The sequence below is a fragment of the Arachis duranensis genome, chromosome 5 (genome assembly GCF_000817695.3).
Source record: "Arachis duranensis cultivar V14167 chromosome 5, aradu.V14167.gnm2.J7QH, whole genome shotgun sequence".
In the NCBI taxonomy this organism is placed as follows: domain Eukaryota; kingdom Viridiplantae; phylum Streptophyta; class Magnoliopsida; order Fabales; family Fabaceae; genus Arachis; species Arachis duranensis.
The window spans coordinates 104,587,608-104,604,716 of NC_029776.3; the positions used below are offsets into that span (position 1 = coordinate 104,587,608).

Here is a 17,109-nt window from a genome sequence, read left to right on the forward strand (position 1 = left end):
CCAAATCATAGATAGGTTAAAGAATTATAACTATAAATTAAAATAAGTCTGTCTCAAAATTTTATCATCACTAGCTATCTAATATGTTAATTTATTTAACTAAAACCCAATTATTAAAATTTCATCATTATTTTATGTTTTAAAGAATCGCATTTTCAATTATCAGCAATATTTAAGATTTCTTGTTGATCTCATTTAACTATTTTATTATTAATTATTGATTAAATCTTCTCAAATTTGTAATAATGTACCTTGCACGAGTTTTGGAACTTACTGAGTAATCTTTTTTGTTTGTCCCATCTCTCTCATATTCCTGTGTCCGTTGACCAAATTGAGATCACAATTGAGTCAATGATGGGATAAATGTTCCTGTTTTGAATTTGGCATATGCTTCATTAATTATATATTAAACGGAAGCTACCAAAAGTTTTATATATTTTAAAATATTTGAATAAAATATGACCTTGCTTCTCAGCTTATGTATTTTTCTCCATTAATAAGGACAAATGTGCCAACTAATTTAATTTATTAACTAAAAGCTTTTCTCATGTTTCGTGAGCTTTAAAAAGACCATCTAAATATATGATGAAGTGAAAGTAATTTGTTAATATCAACTGAAGTAATTAATATAATATTGAAGGATTAGACTTTTCATCCCCATTAAGGATTAGACTAAAATAATCTACCAAATAAATTACATTAGTTAAAGTGATTAGTATGTTAATTTTATCCATCTCTTAATTAATTAAGTATTCTGAAATCAATTAATCATGTTTATTTAATGAGAATAATAATAAAAAAGGCGAAACAAAAACCTAAAGAATTTATAATATTAGTCTTTTTGGTTCTCTTTTAATATATGTGTTTGTATGTGTATTGAATAATAATAAAATTATTTATTGATTAATACCAACACTGAATGGTATAATATTGGATATACATGTTAGATATTATAATATTTTAGAGTAATTTTATTGTAATTTATTTTTAATTAAGAAATGAAACATATAAAATTTTTATTTTAAAAACTAAAATAGTAAAAGAAATTTAAATCCAAGTTTTATATTAATTAGATTATATATGAATTTAATTAGTATTTATTAATTATAACTTCACAAAAATAAAAAATATTATAATAAAATATATTAAATAATTGTTCCTTTGAATTATTCATTTATATAAAAAATAAAGGGTATATTAAGAAGAGCATACAAAAATAAATGAGAGAGATGTGGCAATAGTACTCGTTTTGGGTGTTCCTTTAATTTATTATTGTTATTAATAAGATTTTTCTAATAAGTAAAATTCCTAAACCTAATACACGCTTTTTCCTTCATAATTTTGGATGGAGAAAGCCATAGAGGTGGTTATGTATTTAGGAGACTATTTTAATAAAAATATTAAAAATATATTTTTTAAGATATTATATATGTTATGTTATTATTAGATATTTTTATTAAATTAATTAATAATTTATTTTTAATAAATCAGTACAAAATCGATTTATTATAACAACAATAATAAATTTAATATCTAAATGTCTGCATTATAATTATTAGACCTAATTTAATCCGATCAAATTATACAATCTAAATCGAATATCTTTAAATTTTTTAATAAAAAAATAAATATATCCCTAAATTTTTGTTTGTGGATATTTAAATTCCTAAAAATTTAAAAATACAATTAAATTCATAAAAAATAAATTTATTGTTATTGTTATAAAAAATTTGGTTTTATTCTAATTTATTAAAAAATAAAAAAATAATCAATTCACTAATACGTTTAATAATAATAATACAATACATAAATATTTCTATAAAAAAACGTTTTAAACATTTTTATTGGAGCTTCCCAAGTACTTTATGTGTGCCAACTAAGGAAAACAATGAAGACAGAATAAATGTCAGTTTTGAAACCATGTGGAACAAAATTTTTTTGAATCAAAACCATATGTATGTGTTAATAATGTGGATAATACCTTGACATTATTGTCAATCAAGATTATTATACTTCTCCAATAATTACAGCCTCTAAGCTATTAATATATAATTTTGTGGACCTAATTAATATATATTTAATAATAATAATCATAGACATATAATTTTTTGAAGGTGCAATTATTCTGGCAAGGTTGATTTTGGTTCAAATAATTCTTGAATATAATCTTATTGCTGATTCTTGTATAGTTAATTATAGTTGGAGCTGGTATTTTATGTCACCACTCATTAGATGCATACATCATCCAATCATAGGGGATATTTTTTGTAAGAGAAAATTTGACGTGTGCCATAAGAATAGGGGAATTATTTGATCAGTTACTATACAATATATAATTCTTTTTGTCTTTTTCGTTGTGCAATAACATATATATTCCTAGATATCTATATATAGTGCCTTTTTTAATCAAAGCATATCCCTTGAGATTAATTAATTAAGTTAATTTGGTCTTTCTTTTCACATCATCAATTTTATCAAATTATGGACTTTGCTTATTTTTTCCTTATTTACTAAGTTTAAGGTTAGATTTAATAAGTATATAAACTTAATATTAATTTAAATATACACACAATATTTATTTATCTACTATTACAGAAAATTTATTTTTTTTAGTGGTCATTTATTTTATTTTTAACAACAATAAAAATAATCATTAGTAGATTACCACCAATTAAATATTAACTATTTTATAGTTCGTCGCTAAAAAATTTTAACGGTAATTATACAATTATTGTTGGTAAAGATTTTTTAATTGCTACAAAAAATAGTATATAATTATCATTATAATATATAGTAACAGCGATAAGTATATAATTGATACAAAAAATAAATTAAATAAGATATATAACAGTCATTATATTATTGTTATTAAAATTTTATTATTAAAAATAATTTTTGTTGTAGTGTATATATTAATAAAATAAATATACAGTATTTTTTCTCTTACCAGATTTAAACTATACTTGAAATCTTTGGGATGTAAATAATGTTTGAAGAAACTAGAAAGAACAATTTTACAAGTTTGTTTAACTTATCTTTTCCACATATTTTTATTTTATTTTACTATTCATAGGTCACAACTATAACGAAACAGGAAATCAAAGAGTTTGAGTTTATCAAGTCTTGTATACACACACAGTACTTTATGTTAATTATTGCTTTTGGGATAAAAAATGTGTCGGCACAAAAGCAGGTAAAGGTTGACCTTGAACAAGCTAATTGAGTGTCCTAAAACATTATGTGTTTAAGGACTTAGACAAATTAATTAAATTTGAAACAATTAGGCATAGTTTAGGACTTTAGGTTGTAGGTGAGGTTGGAAGATTCTTATCATGTATCATTAACAAAGGCCAAATATAACAAAATAAGATTTTGATATTATTAGGTAAGAAAGGAAATCATTAGACATTAAACTATTATAAACCCTACTTAAGGTTTAAAATATATTGTCTCATATAATAACAAATTAATAACAATGATCAAAATGGGCCCGTCCTTTTGCAAAAAATCAAACCATGCACATTGACGTGGTTTTTAATTTGAGTATAATCAATTTGAGTTGGTCGAGTGGTCAACTTACTTGTTCGTCTAAGCAAGTGTCGGTAATAATTTATTGTCCAGTATCAAATTTTTAGATGAAATTCAAATTCGCGACAGATTAACCTTTGATCTATCGAGTTAAAAAATACTGTAAAAAAAAATTGAATAAATTCTATGATTGGTGCAGAGAAAAATGGCAAAAAGAAAAAAAATTGTACAAAACTATTCCAACATTTTTCAAGTTGGTAACCTTTGAGAGAGGTATATAGGATGAAATGAACCTGGTTTCAAACTCACACAGCAATATATAAAACACAAGTTTATTTATTTATTTATAGTTATTACATAAGGAAGTTACATGCTTTTGTTTTTATATACATTTTTTTATTTCAAAGCTCTTGTGTATGTGAATAACTGAATTAATTATAGCAACACTATTATTCACTGCTTTATATATATCAATCAGCTTGTTCATCACTGTTTCCATGCCAAATATTATTCTTAATTTTTCTCTCTCTGTCTCTCTTTCTCTTAGCCTCTTTGTGTCTATTCTGTGTGTCTCTACTTCCTCATATATATCTGTTTTAATTTTAAGGAATCAATAAAGCTTACATATATATACCATACATTAAACTGAATTTTGTGTGTCATAATTAAGAAACAGAAAATGGGGTGCCAGAAAATAGAAAAAACAAAAGCAAAACACAGAAAAGGGTTATGGTCACCTGAAGAAGATAACAAGCTCAGAAATTATATCCTAAACTATGGTCATGGTTGTTGGAGTTCAGTCCCCATTAAAGCAGGTTAGTGTTTCATCATTTCTCTCTTCATCTTTCTCTTTCTCTTTCTCTTTACCACTCATTAATTCCATATTTATAAAGCTTTGCTTTAATTATAGTTTCATATGATAAAATGTTCTAGCTACTAATTAGTTATTTTCTAATGCTGACATGCTTCAATGAATTTGGCATCAATGATAAGCTTGTCCAATATAGTTAATCACTAATTCCAATGCAAATTGAGAATCAGAAATGTGATTTGAAGTTCAGGATCATTTTGATTGGTAGTATTCATTATTTTACTACATGGTGAGTTGTTATATATAACGGAAAAGTATAGGTAGATAATGAAAATTTTAAATAATGTGAATAATAGATATATCGGATATTTATTTCATTAGGCGTACGGATAATTATTTTAATATTAAAATTTAGATGATTAATTTAGAGGTGTAATGTATTTTTATTTGATTAGTGGTTGTTTATGTTATTTAAGATAGTCATTGTTTATCTAGTACTCTCCATATATAATTAAATGTATATATAAATACATAGGGTTGCAAAGGAATGGAAAGAGTTGCAGATTAAGGTGGATTAATTACTTGAGGCCAGGGTTAAAAAGAGGCATGTTCACCAAACAAGAGGAGGATACAATTCTCACCTTTCACCACATGTTGGGAAACAAGTAAGCAACACATACACAAATAATTGTATCTTTTTTCATAATTATTAAATTATTAATTTATTAATTATTATTTTTAAAACTGAATTGGATAAATTGCTTTGCAAGTCAAAATTATGATAACATTTTAAAGTCTTAATCACCTAATAATAATTAGTGCAAATGGTTCAAGGAAAGGAAATTTTATTCATTTCATTGTTTTTTTCTTCTAAGCTTTTAAGTTAAAGAATTCAATTGGATTTGGCAGCTTATTTGTCATTTAATGATATTTTATGCTAAATGGAAAATCTAATAGGTTAGTAGACCATGAACAACTGGCATAGAAAGCATGCTCCTTTGTTTTTAAGTGAATGTACTTAGAAGAAAAGACACATGGGCTAATATTCCTTATTTGTTTATCTGACCCTCCATCACATTCAATCATTTATTTATACATTTTATAATTGGGTAATTCTTCTTTATTCTTTCTTCACAATTATCATGCTTTGAAATGTGTATGATCATTGTAGTGAACATGATAAGCTTAACTAAGAGCTCCATCCTCCGAATTTAGAGCAGAAAGTCAACAAAATTTTATCCCTACTTGTGCTAGCACTATTGTGGGGGTCCAGATTTCATTTATTTCTAATAACAAAGCACTTAGCAGTTTGCATAACTTCCTTCAATCCTTTGCTATGTAAAAAATGTTACCTATAATATTTAATAAAAAATTGCTGCATATACACTAATTTAACACTAAAATCAGTATTATATATTTGTGTATAAATATATATTTTTTAATTTATTTTTAGTATATATTTTATATTTTAATATATATTTTATATTAATAATTAATTTTAATATATATTTGACATCATTGATATTTAATATATTATTTATGCAAAATTTAGAACTTTGTCATTTGTTCATACAATATATGATACAAAATACCATATTGATTTAGGTATTACAAAAAAATAGAGGCGAGTAGGTTTTCTTTTTATTATCAATTTTGGTTGGTATTTAATTAGCACAAGTATCAAATTGTCTTTAATATAAATTTATATATGTAAATTCTAATAAATATATGCAGATATAATTATGAGTACAATTTTTTTATAAATATGAGTATAAATTATTGTTGATCAAATATTAATCTAAAATAATAATATTTGCTAATCCTATAATACTAAAGTAGGTATTATTCACTATCAAATGAGATAATAAACTATTATTTTTTTTATAAAAAAATACTGATAAATCTATTCATGAATAAAATTAACATCGGAATATATTTGTTATACAAAAATCATGTTTATAAATACTATTTTTTGTGATGTATAATAAATTTATTAGCATCTAAAATTTTAATAGTAAAAATGATATATAGTTTATTCCAAATGAAATATAAATCTTATCTAAGTTAAGTCCACACCTCTACATCTATTTTAAATCAACGAATAATATGAATCAACACATTATCTTAAAAAACAAGCACAAATTTTTTCATAAAATCTCTCTATAATTGAAAACATTTTATTCTGAATATTATAGACTAACTTGAATTATGTTTGGTTATAGGTGGTCTCAGATAGCACAAAAATTGCCAGGAAGAACTGACAATGAGATAAAGAATTATTGGCATTCATATTTGAAGAAGAAAGTTGCCAAAGAAAAAGAGATTGATGAATCTCATCAACAAGTTCAGTATGCTACCTCAAGCTCAGAAACAATAGACTATTCATTCTCTCCCAATAAACTTGTAACTAATGATCCAAACTATGGATTGTTACTACAAAACATGGATAAACCAGCACCAAATTTAGTTGATCACTCATATGAACATAATCATAATAATATTACTAATAATAATTACCAATTATCCAAGGAGGCTTCACATGGCTCCTTACCAAAATTGTTGTTTGCTGAGTGGCTTTCATTAGACCAAGTAAATGGTGGTAGTTCTATGAACTCAGATGAGTCTTTGATGATATTGGGAAATGGGTTTGATCAAAATTCAACTTTTCAAGAAGATTTGATGCATATGTCATCATCAGAAGGACCCTTTGGTGGAGAATATCAGAATAGTCTAAGTCAATGTTCAGCAACTGAAGTGTACAATTCAGAGGTTAATAAGTTCTCAAATCAGGTTGTTGGAAATGACTACATTCAACATTTCATTGATGATGATGCTGATTTGTGCAGCAATTTCAGCCTCAACAATGGTGCAATGTATGTTATGAGTAATTCACTATGAGGACAAAGTTTCCAAATGTCTTCTAATTTATTATTGTCTTACATTACATACTGAAACCAAACAAATCTCAGCATTATAGTATACTTATATGAGTTCAGAAGGATATATATATATATACTAGATATGTATCTGTATTTAGTTGTTATTCTTCATATATATATATATATATGCCAAATCTTTAGCATTTAATTTTGTCATGATCAAGAAATTAACTCATATCTTTGGCATTGACAACGATCCTTTCACTTAAAGTTATTGCAAATTCAGTACACCCTCAATTTAATATACACATGAACCTAAAATGTATCAGAATTTTATAGTAATAAATAATTAGAAAGAAACAGAAAAAGTACTTCATACTAACTTTGATGGCCTTTTCAGCACATGAATGAAACAAAGGTTTTTATAATCTATGGACCAAGCATTGAATTTTAATCCTTTGGGTTGGAATTGTACCCAACATATTTGTGAAAGTAACATTTACCAGTGACCAAAGTACCAAAATATAGAAGCCAAGTTGACATATTTGACTCCTCAGTTACCCTGCAATGCAATTGACATCATCATTATTGTTCATTTAATAGCAATAAGTCTTGTTAGCTGACACGTGGAATATGGCCCCTCTATGACATTCCTTGGAATAGTTCAATTCTAATGATTTTTTCCCATTTATGATATATACATCTGTGCCTTGTCTTTTCTAACTTTTGTCCATTGGTTCATATATTTTTTCACTCACACAATCACAATGCAGCTTCTATACTCTCCCTAAACATTTAATAACAAACTCATAAGTAAAATTAATCATCAAATGTCTAATATATATCTTTATGATATTAACAATGTGTCAAATGTGATATTTACTTATCAAAATTTGTATATCAATCAATTCAGTTTATTTCAAACTGTGATCACTGCTATTTATCTTGATGCAGGAATCTCTCACTATCTGATAGCTTTTTTGAGGATTCTTCACATCCCAACACTTGTTTCTCTGAGTATTTTGTCATTTTGCACCATTCTCTTTAAAGGGATTGTGATGTTTATTATTTTTTTGCTTTTTATGCTGTCACTGAGAACCTTGATGCATTGCCATAGTGGTCATGAACTTCATTAAATGCAAGCCTGAAAACTCAATTGTCCTATACATTATGCATTTATTGCCCTCAGTTGTTTTCAATTTGACTCATCACATCACTTCACTTCACTTGATCTTTTTACTTCTGCAACACTCCAACTCTTATTTTAGAGTGAGAGTTTTATTATTATTGTTGTGGTGATGAGGCACTAGTAGTAGAAGTAGTGGTGGTGAAGATGGGGAAAACACCATGCTGTGATAAACATGGAGTGAGAAGAGGTGCTTGGACTCCTGAAGAAGATGAAGCATTGATTGAATACATTAAGAAACATGGCCATGGAAGTTGGAGAACAGTTCCAAAGCAAGCAGGTGCAAGTTTGAATTCCCTGTGTCATTGCATTTCTATTTCTTCTTTTTTGCTTACTTTTCTAGTGGAGTTTTTTAGAACTTTTCGAAGCTAGAAAAAAACAGAAAAACCAAGTGGGGTGTCTTAAAATTGCACCAACTCAAATTCTTGAATTTAACTGGTCAAGTCTTAGATGAATATAACTTTTATACCCTTGAGAAATGGTTCACAGAACCATGTATATCTAAGTATCTAACTATAGGTCCTAAAAATTGGTTAAATGTTGTATGAAAAAATGAACAAACATGACACATTATATGATTCTGTTGGTGAACTCTAATCTTTAAACTTGGCACTAACTAAGGTCTCCTGAGATGTGGCAAAAGCTGTCGTCTAAGGTGGATAAATTACCTTCGCCCTGACATAAAACGTGGTCCATTTACAACTGAAGAAGAGGGTACAATTATTCAGCTTCATGGCATGCTTGGAAACAGGTACCTCACATTATGAGTTAACAAAGAACAATAATAGTGCTTGAATGAATGAATGAATGAACTCTAGTTGATTCTTTTAATGTTGATTTCTTCAGTTTCAGCATTTATGTTGCAATTCCATTATGCTTGTAATGTTACATTCAATTTGCATGTAAAAAAACAAATACTTTTTAGGTGGGCTGCTATAGCATCCCATCTTCCAGGAAGAACAGATAATGAAATCAAGAACTTTTGGAACACGCAACTGAAGAAGCGCCTGCCTCGATCCTCTTTCGTGCCTGATCATAACAATGTTAAATCTGAGTCTCCTTCTACACGCCATATGGTGCAATGGGAAAGTGCAAGAGTTGAAGCTGAGGCAAGGTTGTCAATGGAATCCTCATTGCATAATTCATTCTCAGCAAGTGAATCATACCAGGATCACTTTCTCCAACTCTGGCATTCTGAGGTTGGACAGTCTTTTCGCGTGATCAAGGCGAAAGAAGAAGGAGCAGTGGTGACTCAGAACCTTGTGTCACAAGCATCATTATCTTCGTCCAAATTGGAGTCGAGTTCTGAAGTCTCATTGAAGTTGAAGAACACAGAAAGCAGTTTCTTTGCTGACATAACACATGAACAACAAAAAAGTAGCTCTAAGGCAAAGCTTGAAGATGGTGGCACGGCCGAGTCGAGTTTAGGCTATTATGAATTTCTTGATACTTCTGATTCTTCAATAAATCATCTGCTAGATGTGCCTGATGGTGAAGTGTTGTTCTTAGGACAGAATGACAATTTCCTCAATACCCTTGATGGTAGATGTGAGTAAGAAAGAGTCTTCATAATATGCTTTGATTTTAGGATCATTTTATTGCTTTTTCCTAATGTAGTCATAATGTTGCAGCAACTAATTTGAGATCTTAATAATGTCCTTATCATTGATTATATCATTTTTCCAGGGTCCTAGACTAATCAAAGAGTAATTATTGGACAAAAGGAATGGAATAATTTAATTTCATTGTCCTCAAAGTAGATGGTATATATAAATAAATATAAATATATATATATATATACACTCCAACATAACAATCTCTATAGACACATAATGAAAGGAACATTGAACTAAATTTTGCATGACATAAAATTAAACTCAGATCACACAGTTGTATTGATATATGAATGGGAAGAGATGAAAGAAATGCACAAATAGTAATTCACATCTTTGATTTCCAAACAGGCTTTTTTGCTTGAATGAGAGGCATTAGAAACAACCAAGGAGTTTCTTTGGAGCAGTTCCAGTAGCCCTATACTTTGCAGCTACCTCCTCTGCCTTCAAGAGATCCTCTCCTTTTTTAGCTTCAATGATAGCTCTCTTTTCTTCAGCTTCTTTGTGGATTGCAGCTATTTTGTTCTTTATTTTCTCTGCATATTCTGCCTTTTTCTTCTCTAGTTGCTCCTACTCACATGTAAAAAAATTTGTCAACTTAGATTCCTCTCTTTTTCCATAAAAAATCCCAAGAAAGTGATATGAAATAAGCCACAATTTGGTATTTAAATCTAAGTGGTCCCTCAAATTGGCCCGCATGCATTGAAATAGTTCTCGAGATCCCAATTGCACGAGATTAGCAAAAGTGCATCATGTTAGTCTCGTCATGCTGTTAGAGATTAGCACGAACGTTGTTTTTTTGTCATTCTTAGGGACATAATTGATGTGATTAAAATATCAGAGACTTATTTTAACGCATGCGATCAATTTCGAGGACTACTTTGAGGATTAACTACTATTTGCTTGTAGGATCAATTCTAATAAAACAGAAAGAGAAAAGAACTAATAAAATTAGTAATGAAATGAATTCTTACTTCAATTTTTTTCAACTCAGCCTCCACAGAAGCTTTCTTGCTGTTCTCCCATGCAGAAATGGCTGAAAGCTTCTTGTGAGCCCTGCTCAACGTTTTCATTTCAATTAGTATTCAAAACATTATTAAATAAAGCCAAAGAACAAAAGAATATGATAAACTAATATGAATGCCTAATGCTAAATTAGCAAAAACAAAGCTACTTTCTAATAGAAACTTTTCATTCAAAAGACCAAAAGAAGAACAAGATGTTTTCATTTGATGCTCTTACTTGTTTTCTGCTTTTGACTTTTCACTTTCTTCCCATGCTTTGACTAGTGATAGCCTCTTCTCTGTTGCAACTCTTGCAAGCACAGCATCTACAAACCCCCCAACAAAAAAAAAAAAAAGAAAAAACATGTTTCATAATCTGTAATTTGAAGATAATGTTGCATAAAAGAGAAACCAAAATTCACAAAGAAAATCGACATACCTCGGTCAACGGAGCGCTCAGATGGTTTCTCTTCAACAAGAGGCTCTGGCAATCACCAAATTAACAAGAATAAACATAACAAAAACAATTAACATCAACTTATGATTGTGATTATACTCATGTTTATGAACTAAACTGCATGGTGAAAGTTTAGAAAGTTTGAGCTAAATGAATTCTTTGCTAATAGAAGAATCAATCTCTCTGCTAATAGAAGCTGAAGGGTGCAGAGTAATTCAACTTAAATAGGAAAATTCTAGCAAAAAGTTAACACATAAAAGAACAAGAACAAAAAATAATCAAATACAATTTCTAATTCTATTTCCAAAAGGGGGAAGGGATATGATAAAATAACAACAACCTATTCTATAGAATTATAACAATTAAAAATTTCAGTGATTTTTATACTTGTTTGGGAAAGAAGAGAAATATAATATCTATAAACACCATGATGCAAGATTTTTGTTTTGGCACTAAAATTTGGAAAAAAAACAACCATCAAAATTAAAGGAAAAAAAAACAACCTTGTAAGTTGAAATTCAGAAGAACAACAGAAAAATATAAACAACACTTGCTCACAACCAAACATATATTAATCATTAATAAAAGAATAGAAACAAGAATCCTTTTGGAGCATATAATATAATAATAAAAAGGTTAGTAGTTATAGTATATATAATTAGATATCATACTCTCAACTAGAACAAGAGCCTTGGATTCATCAGGCTTGGTATCTGGAATTACAGATTTCTCCTCAGCCACATCCTTAGAAGCTTCATGAACATGTTCTTCATGAGAAGGAGCCTCAGTTGTAGCAGCAGGAGAAGGATCATCAGAAGAAGGTTTTTGTGATTCCACACTAGTTTGAGGTTGCTCTTCTGTCATTTTTCTTTACCAATAAGAGAGCTCAGTTTAGTTTAGAAAATTGAATTATATGTAACACAAAACAAAGAAAGCAGTTTCACTTACTTCAAAGTTGAAAGAAAGAGAGAGAGAGAAATAAGGGGTTGGTTGAGATATTATGGTTGTAGCTGTTAAATGAAGAATATGAAGAAGGATTTTTCTGATTTCTTAGGGGGTGTGTTAGGTACAAATTGGCCTCAGAATGAGTTGGCACAGTAACAGATTATGGAGTATGAAAGCAGCTCCACATGCTATCTTCCAATCAAATTATTTATATACACAAAACAACACCAAAATGGATAACCAAACTTCAAAGTTTCAATCACTCTTTTACACATACCCCTTTCTGGGCTCCATTTTCTTTTCTTTTTTTTCCCCTTGTTTCATCATTTTTCTCCTTTGAGTTTCCATGTATGATTCATTGAGATAGGATTTAAAAAAAAAGTAATTTGATTGCCATAATTGTTAATACACAAAAATATATATGATTATTTTTTATAAGCAACATAATTTTGAATTGAGGAAAGTATGACTATTAGTGAGACATAAAGTATATTTTCATCACTGAAGTTTGTCAAAAATTTTAAAAATATTCTTAACTTTTATTTTATTTTAATTTTATTTTTGAATAAGTTTCAATTTATATCAAATATACTCTTAATAGCTAAATTTTCAAAAAATTTAGAATCAATCCAGTAATAACGTATGACATCTATGTCTGATTTGTTTATGTTAAAGGTTATTTTTGTAAAATTATTGTTAAATTTATCGTAAAAAATGAGTCGTAAACAGTATATTTGATACAAATAAAAATTTTTTTGAGACAACATTAAAATAAAATAAAATTTAAAGGTATTATTTTTTTAAATTTTTAATAAATTTAAAAAAATACTTTATTCTGGGAGAGAAAAGAAAAAACCGTAGATAACAAAGATGGAATCAATTCTAATTAGATGAATATGAATATTAGTCTAGTGGAAGGGGTACATAGCTCTAACAAAAAAAAAAAACTCAAACCTAAAGGTTCTCAAAACAAAATAATATTTGATAATGAATACTCAATTATATTCGAGATTTTATTTATAAGGCCAAGGGCATCAATTCTTTTTATTATTTCATTAACAAAGGTTCTCATATTTAATAACTCTTAATTTTGTGGGTATGTAAATCTCTTTCTTTGAAAAATGATAACCAAAAAGGAGCAATTTTAATTAATCATTAAGTTCAATAATTAGCCCTAAAATCTGAACCGAAATAGTTAATATAGAAAGAACATCTCCTTAATCAATAAGCCAACACCCTAAATTATTATGTCGATATATAATATAAATACCTAAATCAAAACATTTCACGCCAATAAACATGCCTTCCTTTTTGTGAGGAAAATATTCTTTAATTTAATCATTTCATAATCTTCCAAATGGGAATATTGGTGGATACTATAAAGTTGAACATAATTCGTTGGCATTATCGTATTAATCAAGGTTTCACCAGGTGTAACAAATTAATCAGTTTAGTTCTAAAGGTTAGTGGTCATGGTCAATAATCTCTAAAAAACCAATCATGTGTTAATTTTATTTTTAAAAGATTAAAATGTTATCTTTAAAAAATAGACCTATAATAAATTAAATTGGTCTCTACTTTAGTTAAATAAACATATATAATATGAGTTTAATTTGATGTACTAGCAATATAAAGTATTTTATACAATTGTATAATCACATTCGTTTTTTTTAGATATTTAATTTTTTAAAAATTAAATTTACATTAAATTAATCATTTAAGTATTAAACTTAATTTTAGAATATATTATATCAAAACGGTGTTAAATTTGTGTGTGGAGTAGCTTCAATTCCATGATGAAAGAGAAAACGGAGAAAGATTCAATAACTTCATAGAGATTCTTTAGAGTTTTCATAATCGTGCACAAAACGGAATCTTATTTTGTTTGTGGGACAACCTTAGAAAAACACAGCTCATTAAATCTCTCACAATCAATCCCAATCGACCAACGTTGGTTTCTTGCTCAACTTGTCCAACCCTTTATTTATTTATATATTTATTTATTAATAATGCTTTTCATAATTTTCTTTTGCTTTCAATGTATTTATCATTTTGAAGACAAATCTTAGCTGGAAGATATAGAAGATTATTATAAGGGGTGAGGGTCCTTTTATTTATTGCAATAAAGTTGAGGGTGTGATTGTTACTAATTATTATTACTACATTATCTCTCTCTGAGAAGTAACAAAGGTCCTTTTTATTGTTGAATTATATTTACTGAAAATTATTATAAACATTCAAGTGTTGATAATAACTGTTTGAAATAATACATGCTACTATTTAAGTGATTTTATAAAGCAACTGAACTCATTATTGCAAATTAATCTAACTAATTACTAATTGATACCATAAACAACAATATGGAGTGCATAGCTCACTTGATAACGGATTTTTAATTTTTGAATAATATTACATAACTAATTTTTTCAATTAATATCAATTAGTTTTTTAAATTATTTTATTTATTTTAAATTTAGAGTCTAAATTATAAACTATTACCTCTAAATCTTAAATTATAAATTTAAATTTTAAAATTGATTAATTGTTCCAGCCTAACTTAATAAGAGCCAGAAATTCATTTTGTAAACTACCGATCCGACGGGTCTTTGATCCATATGTGCAAAACTGACCTACGCGTTACTCTACTTTTTGAGAAAGACCTAAACAGCTAGCAAAAACTTTCAGGCAAATGAGTCTAAGTCAAAAAATCCACCCAAATATAAAGTATAAATGAGGAAGGACCTTCTCCTCCTCCAAGATATATCATCTTTATCCTAATTAATCATCTCATCGTACGGACACTTATATTGTTATTAGAGTATCTTTATAAATGGCTGCATTCGCTGACTCACCAACGATCGTGACAGCACCTTTTCTTGTAAAGCCTGCGTTCAGGTCCAAATACCTTCCTCTCTTTAGTAGTTGTTCTTGATCCAACAATCAATTGACCTCTAATCGTGACGAGCAACCGAACACTAATATTATTAACTAATTAACATTTGGTTCTTATATTTTCTATTAATTATTTTTTATTGATTTAGTGATGAGTGTGCATATCAAATTTCAAATAGGATTGTTTCTCGTAGAAGGGTATCTAATCCTGAGAATTATTATAGGAAATGTGTAGAAAAAAGTAGTATCATCAATAGTTTTACTTTATATAAAGCATAATTTATTAATTTTGTTATCATCAATAGCTATCCCATTAGCTTCCACTTTATTAGAGAGTGCAAGCCATATTGGTTAGTCAAAAATATCAGCCATTATTGGGCTTCTCCTTAGTTCTCAGGATCATTCTCGACAATCCAAATTACAGGTACAACACCATGTCCTCCATTTCTTTATTTATTGTTCATCTAACTTTTAAGTCATTTAATAAAATTATAAAATGTTGTATTCAAGATAAAAATAATAATATTTTCATTAACAAATAAAATTATATTATTTGTAAAATTCTATTTTTTGTTTGGAGATAATCACGATAGTCCAACCCAATTATGAATAGTAGAAAAATCTGGTGAACCAACCTAATTTTATTGTGGTCCTCCAATTTAAAAAAAAAATAAAAATTCGAAGGTACTATTCTTCTTTTGGTCGAAGAAAAAAATTAGGAAAATGTATATCTCACACAAGGAAACACAAACCAGAAAAATTAAAGTATCCCTATTAGAAAAAGAAATAGAATTGTATTTATATTTGTAAATGCTATAGATCCAATAGTTAAAGAGTAAAATATATTTACTATTGCATGAAACAATTAATTTGTTAAATTAAATATAGTTTCAAGTAAATATGAATATGTATGTTAACATGATTATTGATTATTTTTTAAATTAGATCTTAATAAGTATTATCAATATTATTCTCTCATAACTTGTTGTTACGGTAGGTAACCGGAGATTAATAATAAGGATGGCGTTTGGCGGCCCAAGTGTATGATGGAGGAGAACTTCGGAAAGGTCCGCAACTCGGGAGGCTCCGTCCGACTTGTGCTCGCGTGTGAATGGGGGGTGGTACCTGCAAAGACACTCCGATGCCTAAGTTAGCAAGAGTGTAAGTAGGTCTTAGAGAGTATTGGACTTAGAGATACCTGAAGGGGTGTAAGGGTATTTATAGAGGCGAGCCAATAACCACCGTTGGTGTAGTGCCATATCTTTAGGGTGGTAACCGTCCCTATTATCTTGGGGAGGTTAAGATATGGCTTTATGAGACGGTTAGAGAGATTTTAGGGGCGGTTACTCATTTGAATGAGTGTTTATCTGCCAGCTAATCTCGCATCCGACCTCTTCTGACCAAGTCGTGGTTGATACCGACTTCTTATGTGAAGGCCGGTACTTAGCTAGGCTCTAATCCTTTAGATTAGGCCTTTTAGTTGGACCTGGGCCTTTGTATTGGGCCAGGGTATGAACAGTGCCCCTACTTGAGCCCAAATTTTCTTTAAAGTTTGGGTTCAAGTATTCAACTCGGGCTCGCAGTCGACTTGTTTGAAAGAGTACGGATCTTGGAAACCGACGTGATTTTCGCGACTTTTGGTTTCTGACAGTTACGTCAATTCGAACGTCGTGTCCGTTGAGGGATCATTTAGGGATTGAGGGCTTTGGTAACGGTGCAGTCTCATTAATGACTGCCTCGCTTTTTACCATTATGCCCCTTAGCCCTTCTTATAAATATTTTCCCTCTCTTTCC

At 28.6% G+C, this 17,109-nt stretch overlaps 3 protein-coding genes across 3 annotated transcripts; 2 read left to right on the plus strand and 1 right to left on the minus strand.

Annotated features, from left to right (window-relative positions):
* The first annotated feature begins 4,049 nt into the window (after positions 1-4,049).
* Positions 4,050-7,332, plus strand: LOC107491001 (transcription factor LAF1-like). Its single transcript, XM_016111789.3, has 3 exons — positions 4,050-4,343; positions 4,875-5,004; positions 6,562-7,332. Exons 1-3 carry the CDS (start codon positions 4,208-4,210, stop codon positions 7,235-7,237), a joined length of 942 nt encoding a protein of 313 aa, XP_015967275.1. The 5' UTR covers positions 4,050-4,207; the 3' UTR covers positions 7,238-7,332.
* Positions 7,333-8,551: 1,219 nt separating this feature from the next.
* LOC107490870 (transcription factor MYB17-like) lies at positions 8,552-10,066 on the plus strand. The gene is made up of 3 exons (XM_052262028.1): positions 8,552-8,684; positions 9,026-9,155; positions 9,330-10,066. The coding sequence occupies exons 1-3, from the start codon at positions 8,552-8,554 to the stop codon at positions 9,958-9,960; spliced, it is 894 nt and encodes a 297-aa protein (XP_052117988.1). The 3' UTR covers positions 9,961-10,066.
* A 171-nt stretch (positions 10,067-10,237) lies between these two features.
* LOC107491161 (remorin) lies at positions 10,238-12,775 on the minus strand. Its single transcript, XM_016111945.3, has 6 exons — positions 12,427-12,775; positions 12,150-12,346; positions 11,461-11,505; positions 11,260-11,347; positions 10,992-11,073; positions 10,238-10,587 (listed from the first exon to the last, which is right to left on the minus strand). Exons 2-6 carry the CDS (start codon positions 12,340-12,342, stop codon positions 10,393-10,395), a joined length of 603 nt encoding a protein of 200 aa, XP_015967431.1. The 5' UTR covers positions 12,343-12,346; positions 12,427-12,775; the 3' UTR covers positions 10,238-10,392.
* Between the last annotated feature and the right edge of the window lie 4,334 nt (positions 12,776-17,109).

Bases quoted from the DNA above. Each gene is read 5' to 3' on its own strand.
- LOC107491001 (XM_016111789.3), top strand. From the start codon at position 4,208: ATGGGGTGCCAGAAAATAGAAAAAACAAAAGCAAAACACAGAAAAGGG. The intron at 4,344-4,874 runs GTTAGTGTTTCA...ATAAATACATAG, and splicing joins TTCAGTCCCCATTAAAGCAG to GGTTGCAAAGGAATGGAAAG. The intron at 5,005-6,561 runs GTAAGCAACACA...GTTTGGTTATAG, and splicing joins CACCACATGTTGGGAAACAA to GTGGTCTCAGATAGCACAAA.
- LOC107490870 (XM_052262028.1), top strand. From the start codon at position 8,552: ATGGGGAAAACACCATGCTGTGATAAACATGGAGTGAGAAGAGGTGCT. The intron at 8,685-9,025 runs GTGCAAGTTTGA...GCACTAACTAAG, and splicing joins AACAGTTCCAAAGCAAGCAG to GTCTCCTGAGATGTGGCAAA. The intron at 9,156-9,329 runs GTACCTCACATT...AATACTTTTTAG, and splicing joins CATGGCATGCTTGGAAACAG to GTGGGCTGCTATAGCATCCC.
- LOC107491161 (XM_016111945.3), bottom strand. From the start codon at position 12,342: ATGACAGAAGAGCAACCTCAAACTAGTGTGGAATCACAAAAACCTTCT. The intron at 11,506-12,149 runs GTATGATATCTA...GGTGATTGCCAG, and splicing joins GGCTCTTGTTCTAGTTGAGA to AGCCTCTTGTTGAAGAGAAA. The intron at 10,588-10,991 runs GTAAGAATTCAT...ACATGTGAGTAG, and splicing joins CTGAGTTGAAAAAAATTGAA to GAGCAACTAGAGAAGAAAAA.